General features: G+C 43.4%; 1 protein-coding gene across 1 annotated transcript in view; it reads right to left on the reverse strand.

The window, feature by feature from the left end:
- The window catches only part of il1rapl2 (interleukin 1 receptor accessory protein-like 2), a 704,017-nt gene that overhangs the window by 537,929 nt on the left and 146,079 nt on the right, over window positions 1–20,009 (reverse strand). Inside the window, exon 5 of the mRNA XM_070883960.1 lies at window positions 16,293–16,446. Coding sequence (XP_070740061.1) covers window positions 16,293–16,446 — 154 coding nt within the window. The remainder of the gene's footprint in view (window positions 1–16,292; window positions 16,447–20,009) is intronic.

Genomic DNA, 20,009 nt, shown 5'->3' on the forward strand with positions numbered 1-20,009 from the left:
ATACTGGTTCAAGAACAGCTTGAAGCAAGACATTTCAACACTGAAGAGATTTTGGCAAGCAAATATGACAATTTTGACCAAAAGTAATTGACCAGAATTATACTTTAGTCTAACAAGCGTACTAAATTTAGCCAAAGTGCAACCATGTATTTCTCAAATATATTCTGAAGCTTTTTCAGCCAGGATGGAGGCACTAATCAAGCAATATCTTCTCTACTGTTTCTTGAATAAAATGCAAATTCCACTGGAGGAAGTCAAAAAACAGTCTCTCTCTTCAAAGTGGAGCGTCTAAAGTCATCTAACAACACAAGCAATTTTAAAAGAAAAAATTAATTAGGATTCAAATTCATAACACTATAGGTCACCATAAAGAACTTGAATGACTTGAGTTATTGAGGTACCAATAGCCAGGTTTTAACATTAGAGAGCTCAGTGTGATGTAATGAGAAAATAAATGCTTCAAAGCTTAAAGAGTAACGTAACAAACTAGGAAATAACTGTGGATCCTACTAAGACATGGCTAATAATTTCATCCAGTTCACCATGCTGCATGTCCCACAGTGCAGCCCATATCAACAACAACTTGCATTTATATAGCACCTCTAACGGACAAAAAGCGCTTCACAGATGTTTAATCAGACAAAAATGGAACAGTAAGCCAAAGAAGGTTGTTATGCCTTTAGATGCTCTGATAATCACTCCACGAAACAATGTGTTGTACTTGAACTGTAGTGACCTTAGTCCTGTATTGATAACTCCAGAGTGAGGATCACACATGGTGGCCTGCCTTTTATACTAGGCCAGGCACACCTGTACAGGTAACCTACAAGTCTCCCACTGTGGGCCCTCTGGTGGCACACCTTGTAATAGTACTAGCAGTAACCATGTAGGATACATGACAAAGGTGATGTTAGAAACTTGGTGACCAAAAGCTTGGTGAAAGAGATGGGTTTTAAGACGGATCTTAAAGGAAGGAGAGGGATTTGGAAAAGTGGAGAGGTTTAAGGAGGGAATTCCAGAGCATAGGGCATAGATGGCGGTATGCCGCCAATGCTGTGGCAAAGGGAGGAGAGATGTATAACAGGCTAGAGTCAAGAAATGTACAGTTATGGAGGTGCAGGAGAACTGTAGGGCTGGAGAACAGCTGCTAATTTAAAGACACAAACACAAAATGTAAAATTACATGGCATTTTTACACTTCTCGGACAGTATTTTGTACAATATGTTTCCGTAAATATTTCCGTTTGCCAAACATAAACATTGCAAGATGACTGTCATATAATTTAATAGATTTTGAAATCTGTTCCTGCTCAGGGTCAAAGAAACATTAAAAAAAATCTGTAATATATCTCTTTATTTTATATGACAACTTACACAGTGTGATTTAAAGACTGGCTTCAGGCAGCTGTATTTTTAAATACTGTGGGGGTGAAAACTGACTTGGGCAGAGGCACAAAAAAAAAGAAAGACTTGCATTTATATAGCGCCTTTCACGATCACCGGACGCCCCAAGCGCTTTACAGCCAATAAAGTACTTTTGGAGCATAGTCACTGTGGCATTGTAAGAAAATTACAACATCTGACACCCGTTATTATGAGGTCAGTGGAACTGAACATTGGATGGGACGTATAGCAGGCGTCCGATGCGATAATGCTCTTTTTGCATCTCTCTCACCACCAAGTCATATTTCATCCCCGAGATCTCTTAATTCAGGGTGAGAAAAGCAATACAGAAAACTGTGCACATGTCGCACTAATGTAGTGGGGAATGAGCTAGCCTCTGTTGCGTGATCAGAAATCCAACAGATAGAGTTTGTTTGGTTGACTGCTCCTGGTTTTGTAATGTTAATGTGGGCAAGTTGACAGACTGCAGAAAAATAACCAAAAGTCATTTTGGATCAAATTGTGGCCAAAAAATGGATGCAAAGCATAAGATGAATGGATGCTAATCCTTGCCTCCAATTTTGCTCCTGAAAAGCATTGCACACAAACTTCTTGCATTATTCCATTTTATTTCTATCCAAATTAACTGCAAAACGTACATGTGATATATTCCTGTCACCTGATGTCTTTTTTACATTTACAGCAATGGCTGCATTACCACAGTAGTCCACTAGGTGGAACTATATTACACTTCTCCCTCCTTAATGAAGAAGTAATTATAACAACAATCATCATGTATAGTGTGCATGTAATACATAACAAAAGATATGGACTTATTTTGCAATATTTACAATCAAACTTAACCACTGATTTTCAGTTTTGAAGAGGATACCTTCACTCTCGAACAGAACCTTCCAAACATGGTGTCGAGCTTAGACTCATTCTAGGCTGATCCTGAGGAAAGTTTTCCTCCAAGGGATTTGTATTTGAATTCTCTACAACGTCAGACTGTTTTTCTGCCTGACTCAGACTCAGACTTATATTCTGACTTTCTCTTGGACTTGTTTCTATTATATTTGATGTAGGATATGCTACTGGTATTGTTCTTGTAATAAGACTATCTGACGAGTCAGAAATAATCGAATCATTCCAACTTTCAACTCCTTCCATGTCTGTGGGTAAAATATGATCAACGTGAACAAACCTAACCTGTCCATGATCAAACATCTTGACCAAATATATACGAGGACCACATATCTTCACCACTCTTCCTGGTAACCATTACAGTGATGGTTCTTCACTCTCACCTTCTGATTCAATTTCACACTTCTCTCTCTTATTAGGTGTAACGTGATAGAGAAGGCAATCTAGACATAGCATCAGCATTACTGTGATCATCTGATCATCTGTATTCAATATCATATGTATATGCTAACAAAATCAAAGCCTCTCTCTGCATTCAGGCTTCAGCTAAGGTTGGAACTGGGGACTTTGGATGGAGGATTGCTGACAGGGGCTTATGGTCCATAACAATGGTAAACGTACGACTATACAGGTATTTGTGGAACTACTTAACCCCAAAAATTAATGACAAAGCTTCCCTTTCAATTTGCGCATAATTACGCTCATTGGCACTAAGAGTGCGTGAAGCAAAAGCAATTGGTCCCTCCTCCCCACTATGTAGTACCTGAGAGATCACTGCCCCAACTCCATACGGAGAGGTGTCACATGCTAGCTGGATCTCCTGAGATACGTCATAGTGAGCTAACAAGGTACTCTCCACCAGTTGGCTTTTACAGTCCTTGAATACTACCTCGCATTTTTCTGATCATTTCCAATGAACCTGTTTTTTCAATAGTTCATTCAGTGGATGTAACACTGTAGCCAAATTTGGTAGGAGCTTCCCATAATAGTTCAAAAGACCCAAAAATGATCGAAGTTCAGTGACATTCTTGGGAGTAGGTGCAATTCTAAATGCATCCAACTTTCCCTTAATTGGATGTAAACCATCTTTGTCTACTCTGTGCCCTAAGTACTCCACTGAGTTTTGAAATAACTCGTACTATGTGCTTCTCTAGCTGTTTGAGCACTTCATTCAATATGTTATTATGGATTTGCCTGTTTGATGCTGAAATGAGTATGTCATCTAAATGACATACTATCCCTTCAATACCTTGCAAAATCTGGTTCATCACCCTTGGAATATAGCGGGGTGGAAGACACTCCAAATGGTAGCCTATTAAATTGATATAGGCCTAGATGAATAGTTATTGTCAAGCATGACTTGGACTCCTCATCTAGTTCAAGTTATAAGTAGGCATTTGTAAGATTTAACTTTAAGATCTGACCACATGTCAGCATTGTGAACAAATCTATTATTTGGCACTGTATTGGGGAGATTACCCGCTAGAACCTGGTTTACGGTTACTTTATAATCCCCACACAATCTTACCTTACCATCTGACTTAGGTACAACAACAATGGGTGTAGCCCAATTATATAAATCTATCCCAATCAATTTCTACCTAGTAAGCCAGGCTTGTCTCCTGCCACCACTAAGAGAGGCAAGCTCTGAAATTGATCCTTGTATTTCACCGATATGGTGATATGACCTACCTCAGGAATTTGCTCTCCTGAGTAGCCTTGCAGCTCTACCTTGGATTTCTCCAATGGTAAATCACGCAATTTGTCGAGATATAGTGATTCCGGTACTACGCTCACAAATACACCAGTGTCGATTTCCATGGGTATCTTGGTTCCTGCAACATCTACTTGGATGACGATACTTTTCGAATCGGTGTTAGATACCCTCGTGCTCCTGATGACGTGTATCCCTTCATCCTGTTGCTTTTCTTCCATGCTATGTAGTCTCTGGGGATTTCTACTTTTCGCCTTGAAAGTTGGTTTACTCTTCAATCGGCATACCTTCGCAAGATGCCCAGTTTTCCTGCAGAAGAAACACTCTGCCTTCACATATGGACAACTTTAAGCAATGTGTGTCCCTGGCACCAATACCATGACTTCAATGCTCTGTTATTTTGGCCAGTTGCTGAGACCTTGGGGCCCAACTGTCTTTTACTTTTAACCTGCAGGCGATTCACCTCGGTTGTCTGATGACTGGAAATGGTACGAAATTCTCGAGAATATTGGTCGGCAATGTCTATCGACATAGCTGTAGACAAGCTAAAGTCAAGTTAGGAGTTGTCAATACATTTCTGCTGATCGCTTCAGTTTTCATCTCATAAACAAAATGGTCACGCAATGCTCGGTCCTGAAAGTTTCCAAAATGTCAGTGAATGGATAGCTTCTTTAATGCTACAATGTACTCACCTGCTTTCTTTCCAATATCACCCGGTTACTGTTACGGTTTTCTTCATCGGGGACTTTGATGATACTATTCGCAGTGAAAAACATTTCTAGTTGCTCCACATATGCTCCGAAAGTCTCACGGTCGCGAGTGAAGTTACCCATGCACCCTATTATTCCCATAGGCACGGCCATCTGGACTCTGGCAGTTCAGCCAAATGTGCTTGTAACTTACAGTGGATTTTTAGCTGCTCTGCAAACAAAGGAACTCTCCAATCTCTCTGTTGTCTGGCTGGAATCATCCACCAACAAAATTTCAGCTAGGGAATCCAGAAAACCTAACCTTCATCGCCAAAGTGGTATATTCCTTACGACATCACAAGCACCCAGACTTCACAAGATGGTTTCAACACGGGAACGTGTCAGGTGATCTGTCATCTGATGTCTTTATTGCATTTACAGCAATGGCTGCATTACCACAGTAGTCTACTCGGTGGAGCAATAGTCCACTAGGTGGAACTATATTACAGTACAAGATCACATATGCTTTAAAATCACAAGCCCACGTGACCTCCGAACTTTTCTATTATGGCCATAACATTAAATAGCTGTAAAAGTGTCATGGTCAACCTATTCTGAGATCAATGGGACCTTCCTCTGTGAGCAAAAACTTGTAACAGCATTTAGAGTCCTATTTTAAAGAACTTCCCTTAATTTCTTTATTTATAACGGGGCTAACTGGTCTTGCTATGCTTTGAAATATTGCCATGGGATCTTTTACGTCCACCTGAGAGAGCAGTGTAATATCTCATCTAACAGTACTGCACTGGGAGCCTAGATTTTTGTGCTCAACTCTCTGGAGTGGGACTTGAACCCACAACTTTCAGCAATAGTGCTATCAACTGAGCCACGGCTGACACTGATTAGAGATTGTGCTATAGTTTCCACGGCTTTATGCATAATCAAAACAAAGCAAATATCTGAAGCAAACTTAACTTTCACTGCCAAATGAGGTTATTTTTGCTGCTAACAATACTGTTGCGGAGTAGCAGGAATGATCCTGAACCACATTTTTGAAGCTTCTGAAGCATTTCCCTTCAGAACTATTGGAAATGCATTGACAGTTTTGTCACATAGAGCCTCTTGGCAGTGTATATGCTGAAGAAAATTGTCCCAGAGTTGCGCAAACTGTGGATCAGTTCCTATGGACTGGAGGGTAGCAAATGTAACACCACTTTTTAAAAAAGGAGGGAGAGAGAAAACGGGTAATTATAGACTGGTTACCCTGACGTCAGTGGTGGGGAAAATGTTGGAATCAATTATTAAAGATGAAATAACAGAGCATTTGTAAAGCAGTGACAGGATCGGTCCAAGTCAGCATGGATTTATGAAGGGGAAATCATGCTTGACAAATCGTCTGGAATTTTTTGAGGATGTAACTAGTAGAATGGACAAGGGAGAACCAGTAGATGTGGTGTATTTGGACTCTCAAAAGGCTTTTGACAAGGTCCCACACAAGAGATTGGTGTGCAAAATCAAAGCACATGGTATTGGGGGTAATGTACTGACATGGATAGAAAACTGGTTGGCAGACAGGAAGCAGAGCGTCGGGATAAACGGGTCCTTTTCAGAATGGCAGGCAGTGACTAGTGGGCTGCCGCAGGGCTCAGTGCTGGGACTCCAGCTCTTTACAATTTACATCAATGATTTAGATGAAGGAATTGAGTGTAATATCTCCAAGTTTGCAGATGACACTAAATTGGGTGGTGGTGTGAGCTGTGAGGAGGACGCTAAGAGGCTGCAGGGTGACTTGGACAGGTTAGGCGAGTGGGGAAAATCATGTCAGATTTATCCATTTTGGGGGCAAAAACACAAAAGCAGAATATTATCTGAATGGTGACAGATTAGGAAAAGGGGAGGTGCAATGAGACCTGGGTGTCATGGTGCATCAGTCATTGAAAGTTGGCATGCGGCAGGCGTGAAGAAGGCAAATAGTATGTTGGCCTTCATAGCTAGGGGATTTGAGTATAGGAGCAGGGAGGTCTTACTGCAGTTGTACAGGGCCTTGGAGAGATCTCACCTGGAATATCGTGTTCAGTTTTGGTCTCCTAATCAGAGGAAGGCCGTTCTTGCTATTGAGGGAGTGCAGCGAAGGTTCACCAGACTGATTCCCGAGATGGCTGGACTGACATATGAGGAGAGATTGGATCGACTGGGCCTTTATACACTGGAGTTTAGAAGGATAAGAGTGGATCTCATAGAAACAAATAAGTTTCTGATGGGACTGGACAGGTTGGATGTGGGATGAATGTTCCCAATGTTGGGGAAGTCCAGAACCAGGGGACAGAATCTAAGGATAAGGGGTAGGCCATTTAGGACTGAGATGAGGAGAAACTTCTTCACTCAGAGAATTGTTAACCTGTGGAATTCCCTGCTGCAGAGAGTTGTTGATGCCAGTTGATTGAATATATTCAAGAGGGAGTTAGATATGGCCGTTATGCTTAAAGGTATCATGGGGTATGGAGAGAAAGCAGGAAAGGGGTACTGAGGTGAATGATCAGCCATGATCTTATTGAATGGTGGTGCAGGCTCGAAGGGCCGAATAGCCTACTCCTGCACCTATTTTCTATGTTTCTATGTTTCTACCCTGTTTACATACATTTGCGTATCCACAGCATAAGACCGCCTATTCCTACCTCCGTAACATCGTCAATCTCCGCCCGTGCCTCAGCTCTTCTGCTGCTGAAACCCTCATCCATTCCTTGGTTATCTGTAGACTTGACTATTCCAATGCACTCCTGGCTGGCTGGGCTCTCTCGTTCTACTATACATAAACTTGAGGTCATCCAAATCTCGGCTGCCCGTGTCCTAACTTGTAACAAGTCCCGCTCACCCATCATCCCCGTGCTCGCTGACTTACATTTGCTTCCGGTTAAGCAACCCTCAATTTCAAAATTTTCATCCTTGTTTTCAAATTCCTCCATAGCCTCACCCCTCTATCTCTGTAATCTCCTCCACCCCCACATTTATGTTCATAAAAATACATCAAGCCAATTTTCTTTCGAAAATTGTATTAAAAGAAAATCCTAAAAAGCTACGTAAGAAATGTAGCAAAATATAATTAATTTATGGTTCAGTTATGTTTTGATCACTGCATTGCACAATTACGATTTAAAGCAGGGCTTTGGAGACTCTGCTTTTTGACCTGACTGACTGTTGAAGGCTTTCTTCAGGTAAGTGCCAGGAAGCTGGTTCTCCAGAGCTTGACACTACCTAGTGATAACATAAATATTGGAAGATTTATTAATCACCCTCCTATAGAAAAAAATGCAGCTCGTGTCCCTGTCAATTGATATAGTTTTAGATTACTACCTCTTAAATTGCCTCTATTCATTGGAATTCAGAAGAATGAGAGGTGATCTTATCGAAACGTATAAGATTATGAATGGGCTTGACAAGGTGGATGCAGAGAGGATGTTTCCACTGATAGGGGAGACTAGAACTAGGGGGCATAATCTTAGAATAAGGGGTCGCCCATTTAAAACTGAGATGAGGAGGAATTTCTTCTCTCAGAGGATTGTAAATCTATGGAATTCGCTGCCTCAGAAAGCTGTGGAAGCTGGGACATTGAATAAATTTAAGATAGAGATAGACAGTTTCTTAACCGATAAGGGAATAAGGGATTATGGGGAGCGGGCAGGGAAGTCGAACTGAGTGCATGATCGGATCAGCCATGATTGTATTAAATGGCGGAGTAGACTCGAGGGGCTGTATGGCCTACTCCTGCTCCTATTTCTTATGTTATTATGTTCTTATATAGCAATATTGCATTACTCGACTAAGATCGGATTAGAAACATATGCTGCGTGTTACTCAAGCTTTGTTCATGTTGTAGTCTATCACATTCAGTATTGTGTTTGATGTTAAATTATCCCTGAATTAGATTTCACTGACAAGCAATGGGGGCATTAAAAGGAAGCAATGATTAATAGTGACGCAGATTTAGCACTGAGGGCAGTTCATAGGTCAACACAGCATGCTTCCGCAAACTTCTTGAAGTTGTAAAATCATATTGCAGTCAACACTTTTTAAAAGCGCATGCAGTACGCACAATCTACAAATAAACTAAACTGTCAGCTCTTCTGGTAACTTTTTGTAATTTCACTCATCCTCACTGGCTTCTGTCGACACTTTCCTTTCCCTCAGAATGTAATGGGAGCACTGGGGAAAGGTGCATTCTTGCTGCCTTTCAAGTTCTGATGGTTAGTCAATGCTCGGATGCATTTTAAAGAGATATCGTGCAACAGGCAGGCTGATGTTTGCTTATATTCCCATGTTTATAGCCATCACTGCAGTGGGAGAAGAAGGTGTGAACATGAGCCAGAACTGCAACAAATTTTCTGAAACTTAGAAAAGTTCTTCTGCTATGATGCAGATATAACCTAAAAGAAAAACTAACACACCAGCAGCATTGAAAGCCCCTATTAGGTCCATTTATAAATGCACTGAACCATACAAACCAAGCACGTCTCCGGTCCAACAAACTGCTTGTGATAAATTATTAAAAGTCAGCTGGGATAGAGATGGGTTGCTACAATTGCAGAGAAAAAATGGCTAGGGTTCCCTCTCCTGATGTACATCAGTTATCTTTGGAATTCCACCTTTGTGGAGTTTGCTTAGTCTGCTGGCCTTTACTCACACATACAAAATGCCCGTGGGGAGGAGGTATTTAAATGTCATTGTCACAGTAAGAGTCACCAGGAAGAAATGTGGCAAGGGACAATATTGAAGCAGGGGCCAGCTCACAAACTACACAAAGGTTAAGTGGTACCTAATAGAGGTTTTCAAAATTGTGAAGAGTTTTGTGAGGCTCACAGATCATTTCCATTGGCTAGTGAATCGGTAACGAGGAGACATAAACTCAGGATGATCAATGGAAGGATGAAGGGGGAAATTGGATTATTTTCACACAGCATGTTATTAAAACATGGAAAGAGTTACCACAAATGTATCGAGGGAGAGACTGTATCATCATTTAAAACTGAATTAAATAAGTCTTTGAAAAGTAAAATGATATGGGGCTAAAACCTCCACTTTTGTGCTTATCGCCCCAAAATGGGCGTTATTTCCGGCATGGGCATCAAAAAGGGTTTTCAGATCACCAGCTTCTTGCCCATTCTCAAAACACCGAGTTTACATTTTTGAAAATGGGCGTTACCGCGCGCGATAGCAAATGGGCGGTAGCGTTAAATTTTTTTGACCTTCTGCCGTAAAGTGTGGTCATCCTTAGCAACGGCATGGTAATGCTCGATACCCGCGATTCTGGAGGTCACCATGACATGCACAGAAGAGGAGTCAGAGAGAGAGGGAGCTCAGAGGGACTGAAGGCATGGCTGGGTGTGGTGTGGCTGCTTTAGGAGGAAGGAAGGAGACTTTAGAGATTCACAGCAAGTAGGCAAACAAAAATTAGCTGTTACCAGCCACATATTTGACAGAATTTGCCCTATAATAGAGAGAGAGGAGGAGGCATTCCAGCACGCTGTGGAGACTGATGCTGGAGAGAGCAGTGAGGAGGGAGTGGAGCACATTGGAGGCCGCAAAAGAGCCAGGAGGTTCTCGGATGAGGCAAATGCCTCACGCTGGGGTGATTTGACATAAGGAGGGCGTGGGAAGCCCACCTCAAAGGCCTACCAGAGGATATGGACCGAGATAGCAGAGGTGGTCTCGTCGGCGTGCGTGAGGGCTACCAATGCCGCAAACGATGGAACGACCTTGTGGGATCCACAAGAGTAAGTATTGCATTGAGTTACATGTACTTATGTATTTATATAATTTGATTTGTAACAATCATTAGTGACTATCAGCAGATGTGAGGACTTGCACTTTTACTGGGAATGTTTTACTCAAAGCCTGTGGTAACGGTGTATGTCATGAGGTAAAGAATGATAATAATCATGATTACATCTGTCGGTTATGTGTTGTATCAGTCTCTGTGACAGTACTTAGCAATGATATCACGCAATGATCTCATGCCATGTTGTCCTGTCACCTTTTACAGAAGCTATCGACGATGAGGTCCGTGCAGAGGTGAATGGGTGGACGGCCACCAGTCCCCAGTGACATCACTGACATGAAGGAGCAAGTGCTCGCACTCGTGGGGAAGCACCCCCAGACAGCCACGGATGCATCTGCAGACCCTGAAGTGATGCCACGTGAGTAAAGCTTACACCATTGCATCATGTAAAGTCTATAGATGCCACACCAACTCATAACTGAACAATCATATATGATAGATGATCTCTAAAATTGTCATAGAAATAATGCTGGCCGAATGAAAATCATTGCAATCCACAATGTGTTGACGGTCCTGAAATGTGATGTCTGCGATGATTTTGAGAGCGGTGGTGCTTTTGTCGTGCATATGCTGTGTGTAGCGCTGGACTCACCTTGTCACCCTACCACCCCCTTCTCCTCTAACAACCTCATTTGTGTCTTGCAGCTCAGCCAGCAGCACAGCCCCAGGCAAGACCACAGAGACCAGAAGGTGGAGGCGTGGGGCAGGAGTCGACGGGCGATCCTACTACATCTGGTGCTGAGGAGCTCCGATTCTCGCCCGTCAATCCGCTGGGTCTGTTCTCTGCAAATTAGAGCGTAGACTTCGAAAAACCTGCATCGCCACGCTCCAGAACGCATTCCACCCCAAGGCCATCTATTGGTCCTCCAGTCACTCCCGCCTCCACTCTGGAGGTACCAGCCCCAAGCACCTCTCCACAGGGCACCCCACTTGTCCCCAGGATGGCGCCGACCCAGTGGAGGCCTCGTGGACGCGGCAGGTCTGTTCCACGAGCGTGACATGACAGCAGAGAGATGGTACAGTTGTCCAGGAGGACTCGAGACATTGGTGACCCGCTCATCGAAGCATTGGGGGGGGCATATCTCGACAGCTGGCCACCATGACCGAGTGCATTCTGCGCATGGCGGAGTCCCTGGATGCGATAGCCAGGAAACTGTTGCCACAGACCTCCCAGTGATCCCCGAGCGCGGCACTCCACCCCGAGGTTCGGCAACACCACTGCAAACGACAGATGAGAGCAAAGACCAAGATCCTGCTTCTGCATCAGAGAATGTTGCCTCCTCGGCACTCTCCACCCCCCGCACCACCCCTCTCCTGTACCCGTGCAACCAACGTATCTGCCTTCACCCCTACCAATGAGGCACCGCCTGAGGAGCTCCTCGGCCAGGCACCATGGAATGAGGAGGGGAAGGGGTAGAGGTGGGGAGAAGGAGAGGGGGGAAGGAAAGTGAGGTGCATGTGCACAGGTGATGGCTATGTTATATCTACACCTGGGTGTATGCAATTTGTTGCAATGTATGATGTAATTGGCATCACGGAGACATGGCTCCAGGGTGACCAAGGCTGGGAACTCAACATCCAGGGGTATTCAACATTTCGGAAGGATAGGCAGAGAGGAAAAGGAGGCGGGGTGGCGTTGCTGGTTAAAGAGGAAATTAATGCAATAGTAAGGAGGGACATTAGCCTGGATGATGTGAAATCGATATGGGTGGAGCTGCGGAATACCAAAGGGCAGAAAACGCTAGTGGGAGTTGTGTACAGACCAGCAAACAGTAGTAGTGAGGTTGGGGACAGCATCAACCAAGAAATAAGGGATGAGTGCAATAAAGGTACAGCAGTTATCATGGGCGACTTTAATCTACATATTGATTCGGCTAACCAAACTGGTAGCAATGCAATGGAGGAGGATTTCCTGGAGTGTATTAGGGATGGTTTTCTCGACCAATATGTTGAGGAACCAACTAGAGAGCTGGCTATCCTAGACTAGGTGATGTGTAATGAGAGGGGACGAATTAGCAATCTTGTTGTGCGAGGCCCCTTATGGAAGAGTGACCATAACATGGTAAAATTCTTTATTAAGATGGAGAGTGACACAGTTAATTTGGAAACTAGTGTTTTGAACTTAAGGAAAGGTAACTTCGAAGGTATGAGGGGTGAATTGACTAGAATAGACTGACAAAAGATACTTAAAGGGTTAACGGTGGATAAGCAATGGCAAACATTTAAAGATTACATGGATGAACTTCAGCAATTGTACATCCCTGTCTGGAGTAAAAATAAAACGGGGAAGGTGGCTCAACTGTGGATAACAAGGGAAATTAAGGATAGTGTTAAATCCAAGGAAGAGGCATATAAATTGGCTGGAAAAAGCAACAAACCTGAGGACTGGGAGAAATTTAGAATTCAACAGAGGAGGACCCAGGGTTTAATTAAGAGGGGGAAAATAGAGTACGAGAGGAAGCTTGCAGGGAACATAAAAACTGACTACAAAAGCTTCTATAAATATGTGAAGAGAAAAAGATTAGTGAAGACAAGCGTAGGCCCCTTGCAGTCGGATTCAGGTGAATTTATAATGGGGAACAAAGAAATGGCAGACCAATTGAACAAATACTTTGGTTCTGTCTTCACAAAAGAAGACACAAATAACCTTCTGAATGTACTAGGGGACATTGGGTCTAGTGAGAAGGAGGAAATGAAGGATATCCTTATTAGGTGGGAAATTGTGTTCGGGAAATTGATGGGATTGAAGGCCGATAAATCCCCGGGGCCTGATAATCTGCATCCCAGCGTATTTAAGGAAGTGGCCCTAGAAATAGTGGATACATTGGTGATCATTTTCCAACAGTCTATCGATTCTGGATCAGTTCCTATGGACTGGAGAGTAGCTAATGTAACACCACTTTTTAAAAAAGGAGAGAGAGAGAAAACGGGTAATTATAGACTGGTTAGCCTGACATCAGTAGTGGGAAAAATGTTGGAATCAATCATTAAGGATGAAATAGCAGCGCATTAGGAAAGCAGTGACAGGATCGGTCCAAGTCAGCATGGATTTATGAAAGGGAAATCATGCTTGATGAATCTTCTGGAATTTTTTGAGGATGTAACTAGCAGAGTGGACACGGGAGAGCCAGTGGATGTGGTGTATTTGGACTTTCAAAAGGCTTTTGACAAGGTCCCGCACAAGAGATAGGTGTGCAAAATCAAAGCACATGGTATTGGGGGTAATGTACTGACGTGGATAGAGAACTGGTTGGCAGACAGGAAGCAGAGAGTCGGATTGAACGGGTCCTTTTCAGAATGGCAGGCAGTGACGAGTGGAGTGCCGCAGGGCTCAGTGCTGGGACCCCAGCTCTTTGCAATATACATTATTGATTTAGATGAAGGAATTGAGTGTAATATCTACAAATTTGCAGATGACACTAAACTGAGTTGCGGTGTGAATTGTGAGGAGGGCGCTAAGAGGCTGCAGGGTGACTTGGACAGGTTAGGTGAGTGGGCAAATTCATGGCAGGTGCAGTATAATGCGGATAAATGTGAGCTTATCCATTTTGGAGGCAAAAACACGAAGGCAGAATATTATCTGAATGGCGGCAGATTAGGAAAAGGGGAGGTGCAGCGAGACTTGGGTGTCATGGTTCATCAGTCATTGAAAGTTGGCATGCAGGTACAGCAGGCGGTGACGAAGGCAAATAGTATGTTGGCCTTCATAGCTAGGGGATTTGAATATAGGAGCAGGGAGGTCTTGTTGTAGTTGTACAGGGCCTTAGTGAGGCCTCACCTGGAATATTGTGTTCAGTTTTGGTCTCCTAATCTGAGGAAGGACATTCTTGCTATTGAGGGAGTGTAGCGAAGGTTCAGCAGACAGATTCCCGGGATGGCTGGACTGTCATATGAGGAGAGACTGGATCAACTGGGCCTTTATTCATTGGAGTTTAGAAGGATGAGAGGGGATCTCATAGAAATGTATAAGATTCTGACGGGACTGGACAGGTTAGATGCGGGAAAAATGTTCCCGATGTTGAGGAAGTCCAGAACCAGGCGGCATAGTCTTAGGTTAAGGGGTAGGCCATTTAGGACTGAGATGAGGAGAAACTTCTTCACTCAGAGAGTTGTTAACCTGTGGAATTCCTTGCCACAGAGAGTTGTTGATGCCAGTTCATTGGATATATTCAAGAGGGAGTTAGATATGGCCCTTAAGGCTAAGGAGATCAAGGGATATGGAGAGAAAGGGGTACTGAGGGAATGATCAACCATGATCTTATTGAATGGCGGTGCAGGGTCGAAGGGCCAAATGGCCTACTCCTGCATCTATTTTCTATGTTTCTATGGGACTGGGGACCACGCTCCTGCTTTGCCTTTGTATTCTGTGTTGCTAGACATGTTGAACATGTGATTTATGTCAATGGTGGAAAAAGTCGGGTGTGGGTAGGGGTTGGGTGTTATTGGCTGTGATACATATGATTTCAGACCAATGTTGGTATTAAACTTTTGTTATTGAACATAACCTTGTTGCGCATTGTCTCAGATAGCTGGACCATTATACACTGGTGATTCCTTAACATGAAAGGTTTAAATACAACTTAACATCAATCAACATAAACTTTAACATGCACCAAGGTGATGGGCACCATTGATGTCTGAGCTGCACACACACAGCAGTGTGTCAGCGTGGACACTCACATCAGTGCTCTTTCAGGCAAATCTTTCCGATATCAGCTCCTCACGTAAGAGTGGGATTTAACAAATGTCAGCCACACCGTTGGTGTTCGATCCGGTTAGTTCCAATTTTTGTGGGCAGTTTTTTGAGCGAGCGATATTCTGGGGAATATGTGTGCGAGGTGGTGAAATTGACATCGCCATGGCCGCTAGTTTGGGTAAATATGCTCTTTACAACAAGAAATAGTGGACGGGTGTTCATATTGAATCTCGGCGTTAATTCTGTGCAGAAAGTAACGCTGGGCGATATTATGGCCGTTAATTTCGCCCATTCGGCTGATTCCTCCCCCAAAAAGTGGGCAGACGGTAATATTTTTTCCTGGCGTTAAGCACATTGGGGAAAAAAAACGCTCGCGATAAGTCTCCTAAAAAAGCCCATCAGTTTTCATTTTGTGCCAAAATGGACAATATATGGGCGTTATACGTCACTTCAGCGGTAAAATGGGCGTTAATTGGGCGTTAAGCATGTAAAAAAAGTGGAGGGTCTTGCCCATGGAAACAAAAATGGGGACTTGTAGGAAAGAGAGATTAGATTGGTCCAGTTGAAGAGCCAATCCCAGTAGGAATGCTGAGTCAAATTGTCTCCTTCTGTGCTGCAACTTTAACGATTCCCATCGCAAAATGTTGTACACATTGTGAACAGATGGAATGTCTTCTGTTCCATAGTTGGACCGAATACTTCTAATGACAAAAATGATAAACAATATTTTCTGCGATATCAATATGACAAAAAAATAAAGCAGTACGTTGAATATTATCAGCACCAATGCTTCCTCCATTAATGATTAATGTTCTGAATGTTCCATGGGCAAATGCCATTCATATTATTGTTCAAACTGTCACTTTATAAGAACAGAACCCATTCTGGTTAGCTTTCATCCAATGTGTCCACTGTTTAGTGAGAATAAACAAAAGGGGCGATTTTCAGTTTTGATATGAATAGAAGACACAATACCTTTTTCACTGTTGGGTCAAATTTCAAGTGCGGAAAATTAGTTCCACTTCATTTCATAAACAACATCAACTCCCTCACCTGTAATCCTTAATTCAGTTGTTCTTCTCACTAGCTTGTTCTTGTACTTCAATTCACAGGTGTAATTCCCCAAATCCTCTTCTTCAACTTCTTGTATCACAAGCGTGTTCCTCTTTTGCAAAATTGTACTTCTCCACGATTTTGGCAAACATTCCTAGGTTAACAAGGGATTAATAAAGAATTCTATAATAAGTATATCCATTTATTTTCAATTAGCTATTATACTATAACGTTTAAAAAAAACAATTGCTATGTGCTTTTCTCCAGACAGCCCGATCTTGCAGTTTATTCATTTGAAGCGAATCTCTGCATACACTGACCTAGTATGTGTCATTGCTAACATGTGCCAAGTTGCTATTGTTCTCTCTGTCCTGCTTGTTCTGGGTGGACCTATGAGGGAGCTCAGCTGCTTTCCTTTTTTAGTTGTAACAAAGGAGCTCAACCGCAAATATTCGTCTATCTATTCTCTTTCCAGATGATGGTGGAGCTGCTTTATACTTCCAACATTTTTGATACATTGGGCCAGATTTTTGGCTCGCTTGCGCCTCAGTTAGCGCCCCGACGGGGCGGTAAACAGTGCTTCTCGGTCAGGCTTTGCGCCACCGCAAACCATGAGCCGAATTTGACGACCGGCGGTAAAAGCTAGACGCCTGCCAGCTTTTACCGCCGGTCGTCAAATTCGGCTCATGGTTTGTGGTGGCGCAAAGATTTACCGCCCCGCCCTCTATTTTCACTGAGATCACAACGTCCATTGTCGTGCGACACTCCACTACCAGCCCGGATGCAAAATTCAACCCTAACGCCTCATTTAACGCCCTGAAAAACCAGGCATTCCCAGGGTGCATCAGGTGGCATTGGCTGCATATTTAAATGGAGGGATGAGGCTCCTACGTCACAGGTCACATTGACTGCAACGGTTGCGCATAGCACGTTGCGTGAAGCTCCGACTTGCAAACGACACTTTTATCTGCCATTACAGTAACCTGACAACTTCAGAGAGAGGACTTAATGGGGGCATTACTAGTTCAACAGCGTATCAGCCTCCATGCTATTTCCAGGCAGCGTCAAGCTAGAAAAAGGGCTCTTGGGCATGTCGGCCCATGGATGAGGAGAGGCCGAAGACGTCCGGGGAGAAGGGCTTACACCCCACTGGTTTACAGGCACCAACGCTCATACCGCCAGCTCTCTGAGGAGCAGTGTTTGAGAAGGCAGTGCTTCCAAAAAGAAGTGCTGACAGAGATATGCCATCTCCTACAGTCAGACCCATGCCTGGACCGCTCTGGAGGCAGCCTTCAATACCCTTAATGGGCTTCTGAATTCATTGTGGTGTGCTGCATGTTGCACAGCTTGGCCTCATGAGGGGCATTGCCAGTGGGGATTGCAGGCCCACCTCAGGAGAAGGAGGACGACGAAGAGGAGTCTGGTGAGGCTCCCATTGGATAGCCACACCATCCACGGGGGAGGCAGCATGGCGATGCTGCCGGACTAAGAGTCGCACGTCGCCAGCTCGTAATGGACCAGCTCCTAAATGGAGGAAACTGAGGAATGGAGCTAATACTGGACACGTTATGTGCCCCCATAAAGGCACACCTCCGGTGAACGTTGGAATGATACACGAGATACCAATGGCAAAGGATGAATTATAAAGTTTATTGCAACTGGGTAACAAAAACTCCTGCCCCCAAAATAAAACCATACATTATACAACGTTATGTTGCAGGGCACTGAGCACCAATGAAGTTCCTTAAATCTACAAAATGTTTTTAATGCCACGATTTTCGGCTGGGGCGCAAAAACTTCCTCGTGTAACGCCTTATTTTGCGCCCCTGATCATGGAACCTAATTTTTTGCTGAATTTTGCAGATGAGGGCACAGACTTTTTGCAGGGCAATATCAGGACTGCCCCACCGCCATTGCCGCCCCGAAATCTCAAAAGCCGGAAATCCAGCCCACTATGTCTTTCACAAAAGAGAGAAAATTGCACGAGGTCATTGAACTAATTAGAAGGCATTTGTAAATGGCCAAGGAGTTATGAAGCTTTGGCAGATGAACAGAAGGCGTGGCCATTATCCACGGGTTGGGGAGGGAAGCCCCTCCATTGTGGCTACTAATGGTGGCTCCACTGTGTAAAAGAAAATCACATATTTTATGGTGGCAAATATGGAAATGGTTATAAGTAACCCCATGCATTTTATGCTGGAGTTGGATCCCAAGAGCTGATGGACACATGAAGCACAGCTGAGTGCTTTGCGTCAGTCAGGATTCGATATTTCAGCGTATAACATGTTGGAACATTCACTACAATTATAGGCTGTTAGACAGTAACAGGAATGCTACTTTTGAGTTTTGGTGGTTGTACCACTTCTTGTGCCATGTATGATAATGCCAGTTGTCACATTCAATAAGAACATTGCACCCATTTCCTCCAATGCCCCAGTACATTATCAAGATCCCATTACCCAACCCAGTCCAATATTCGAAAGGAAAATGATTCATGCCAGGTTAATCTGACAAAATATTCAATGCTGTCAACATATCCTTTCCATTGACCTGAAACGTTAACTCCATTTCTCTCTCCACCGATGCTGCCCAACCCGATGAGTATTTCCAGCATTTTCTGTTTTAATATCCTTTCCATCTGTTCAGCAAATGTACCACAAATGCTCTGTAACTAGTTAATCACCGCTGCCTAAATTTACCCCCAAAATCCTTCAACCTCACTTCCTGTCAGATAATCATTCAACTAACAGCAAAGAATGACGAAGAAAGCAATAAAGAAAGGAAAGATAGATTACGAAAGTAAACTTGCGCAAAACATAAAAACAGATAGTAAAAGCTTTTACCGATATATAAAACGGAAAAGAGTGACGAAAGTAAATGTTGGTCCCTTAGAAGATGAGAAGGGGGATTTAGTAATGGGAAATGTGGAAATGGCTGAGACCTTAAACAATTATTTTGCTTCGGTCTTCACAGTGGAAGACACAAAAACCATGCCAAAAATTGCTGGTCACGGGAATGTGGGAAGTGAGGACCTTGAGATAATCACTGTCACTAGGTGGGGTAGTGCTGGATAGGCTAATGGGACTCAAGGTAGACAAGTCCCCTGGTCCGGATGAAATGCATCCCAGGGTATTAAAAGAGATGGCGGAAGTTATAGCAGAAGCATTCGTTATAATCTACCAAAATTCTCTGGACTCTGGGGAGGTACCAGTGGATTGGAAAGCAGCTAATGTAACGCCTCTGTTTAAAAAAGGGGGCAGACAAAAGGCAGGTTAGTTTAACATCTGTAGTGGGGAAAATGCTTGAAGCTATCATTAAGGAAGAAATAGCGGGACATCTAGATAGGAATAGTGCAATCAAGCAGTCGCAACATGGATTCATGAAGGGGAAATCATGTTTAACTAATTTACTGGAATTCTTTGAGGATATAACGAGCATGGTGGATAGAGGTGTACCGATGGATGTGGTGTATTTAGATTTCCAAAAGGCATTTGATAAGGTGCCACACAAAAGGTTACTGCAGAAGATAAAGGTACGCGGAGTCAGAGGAAATGTATTAGCATGGATAGAGAATTGGCTGGCAAACAGAAAGCAGAGAGTCGGGATAAATGGGTCCTTTTCGGGTTGGAAATCGATGGTTAGTGGTGTGCTACAGGGATTGGTGCTAGTACCACAACTGTTTACAATATACATAGATGACCTGGAAGAGGGGACAGA

The sequence above is a fragment of the Pristiophorus japonicus genome, chromosome 6, assembly GCF_044704955.1.
Source record: "Pristiophorus japonicus isolate sPriJap1 chromosome 6, sPriJap1.hap1, whole genome shotgun sequence".
Classification (NCBI taxonomy): domain Eukaryota; kingdom Metazoa; phylum Chordata; class Chondrichthyes; family Pristiophoridae; genus Pristiophorus; species Pristiophorus japonicus.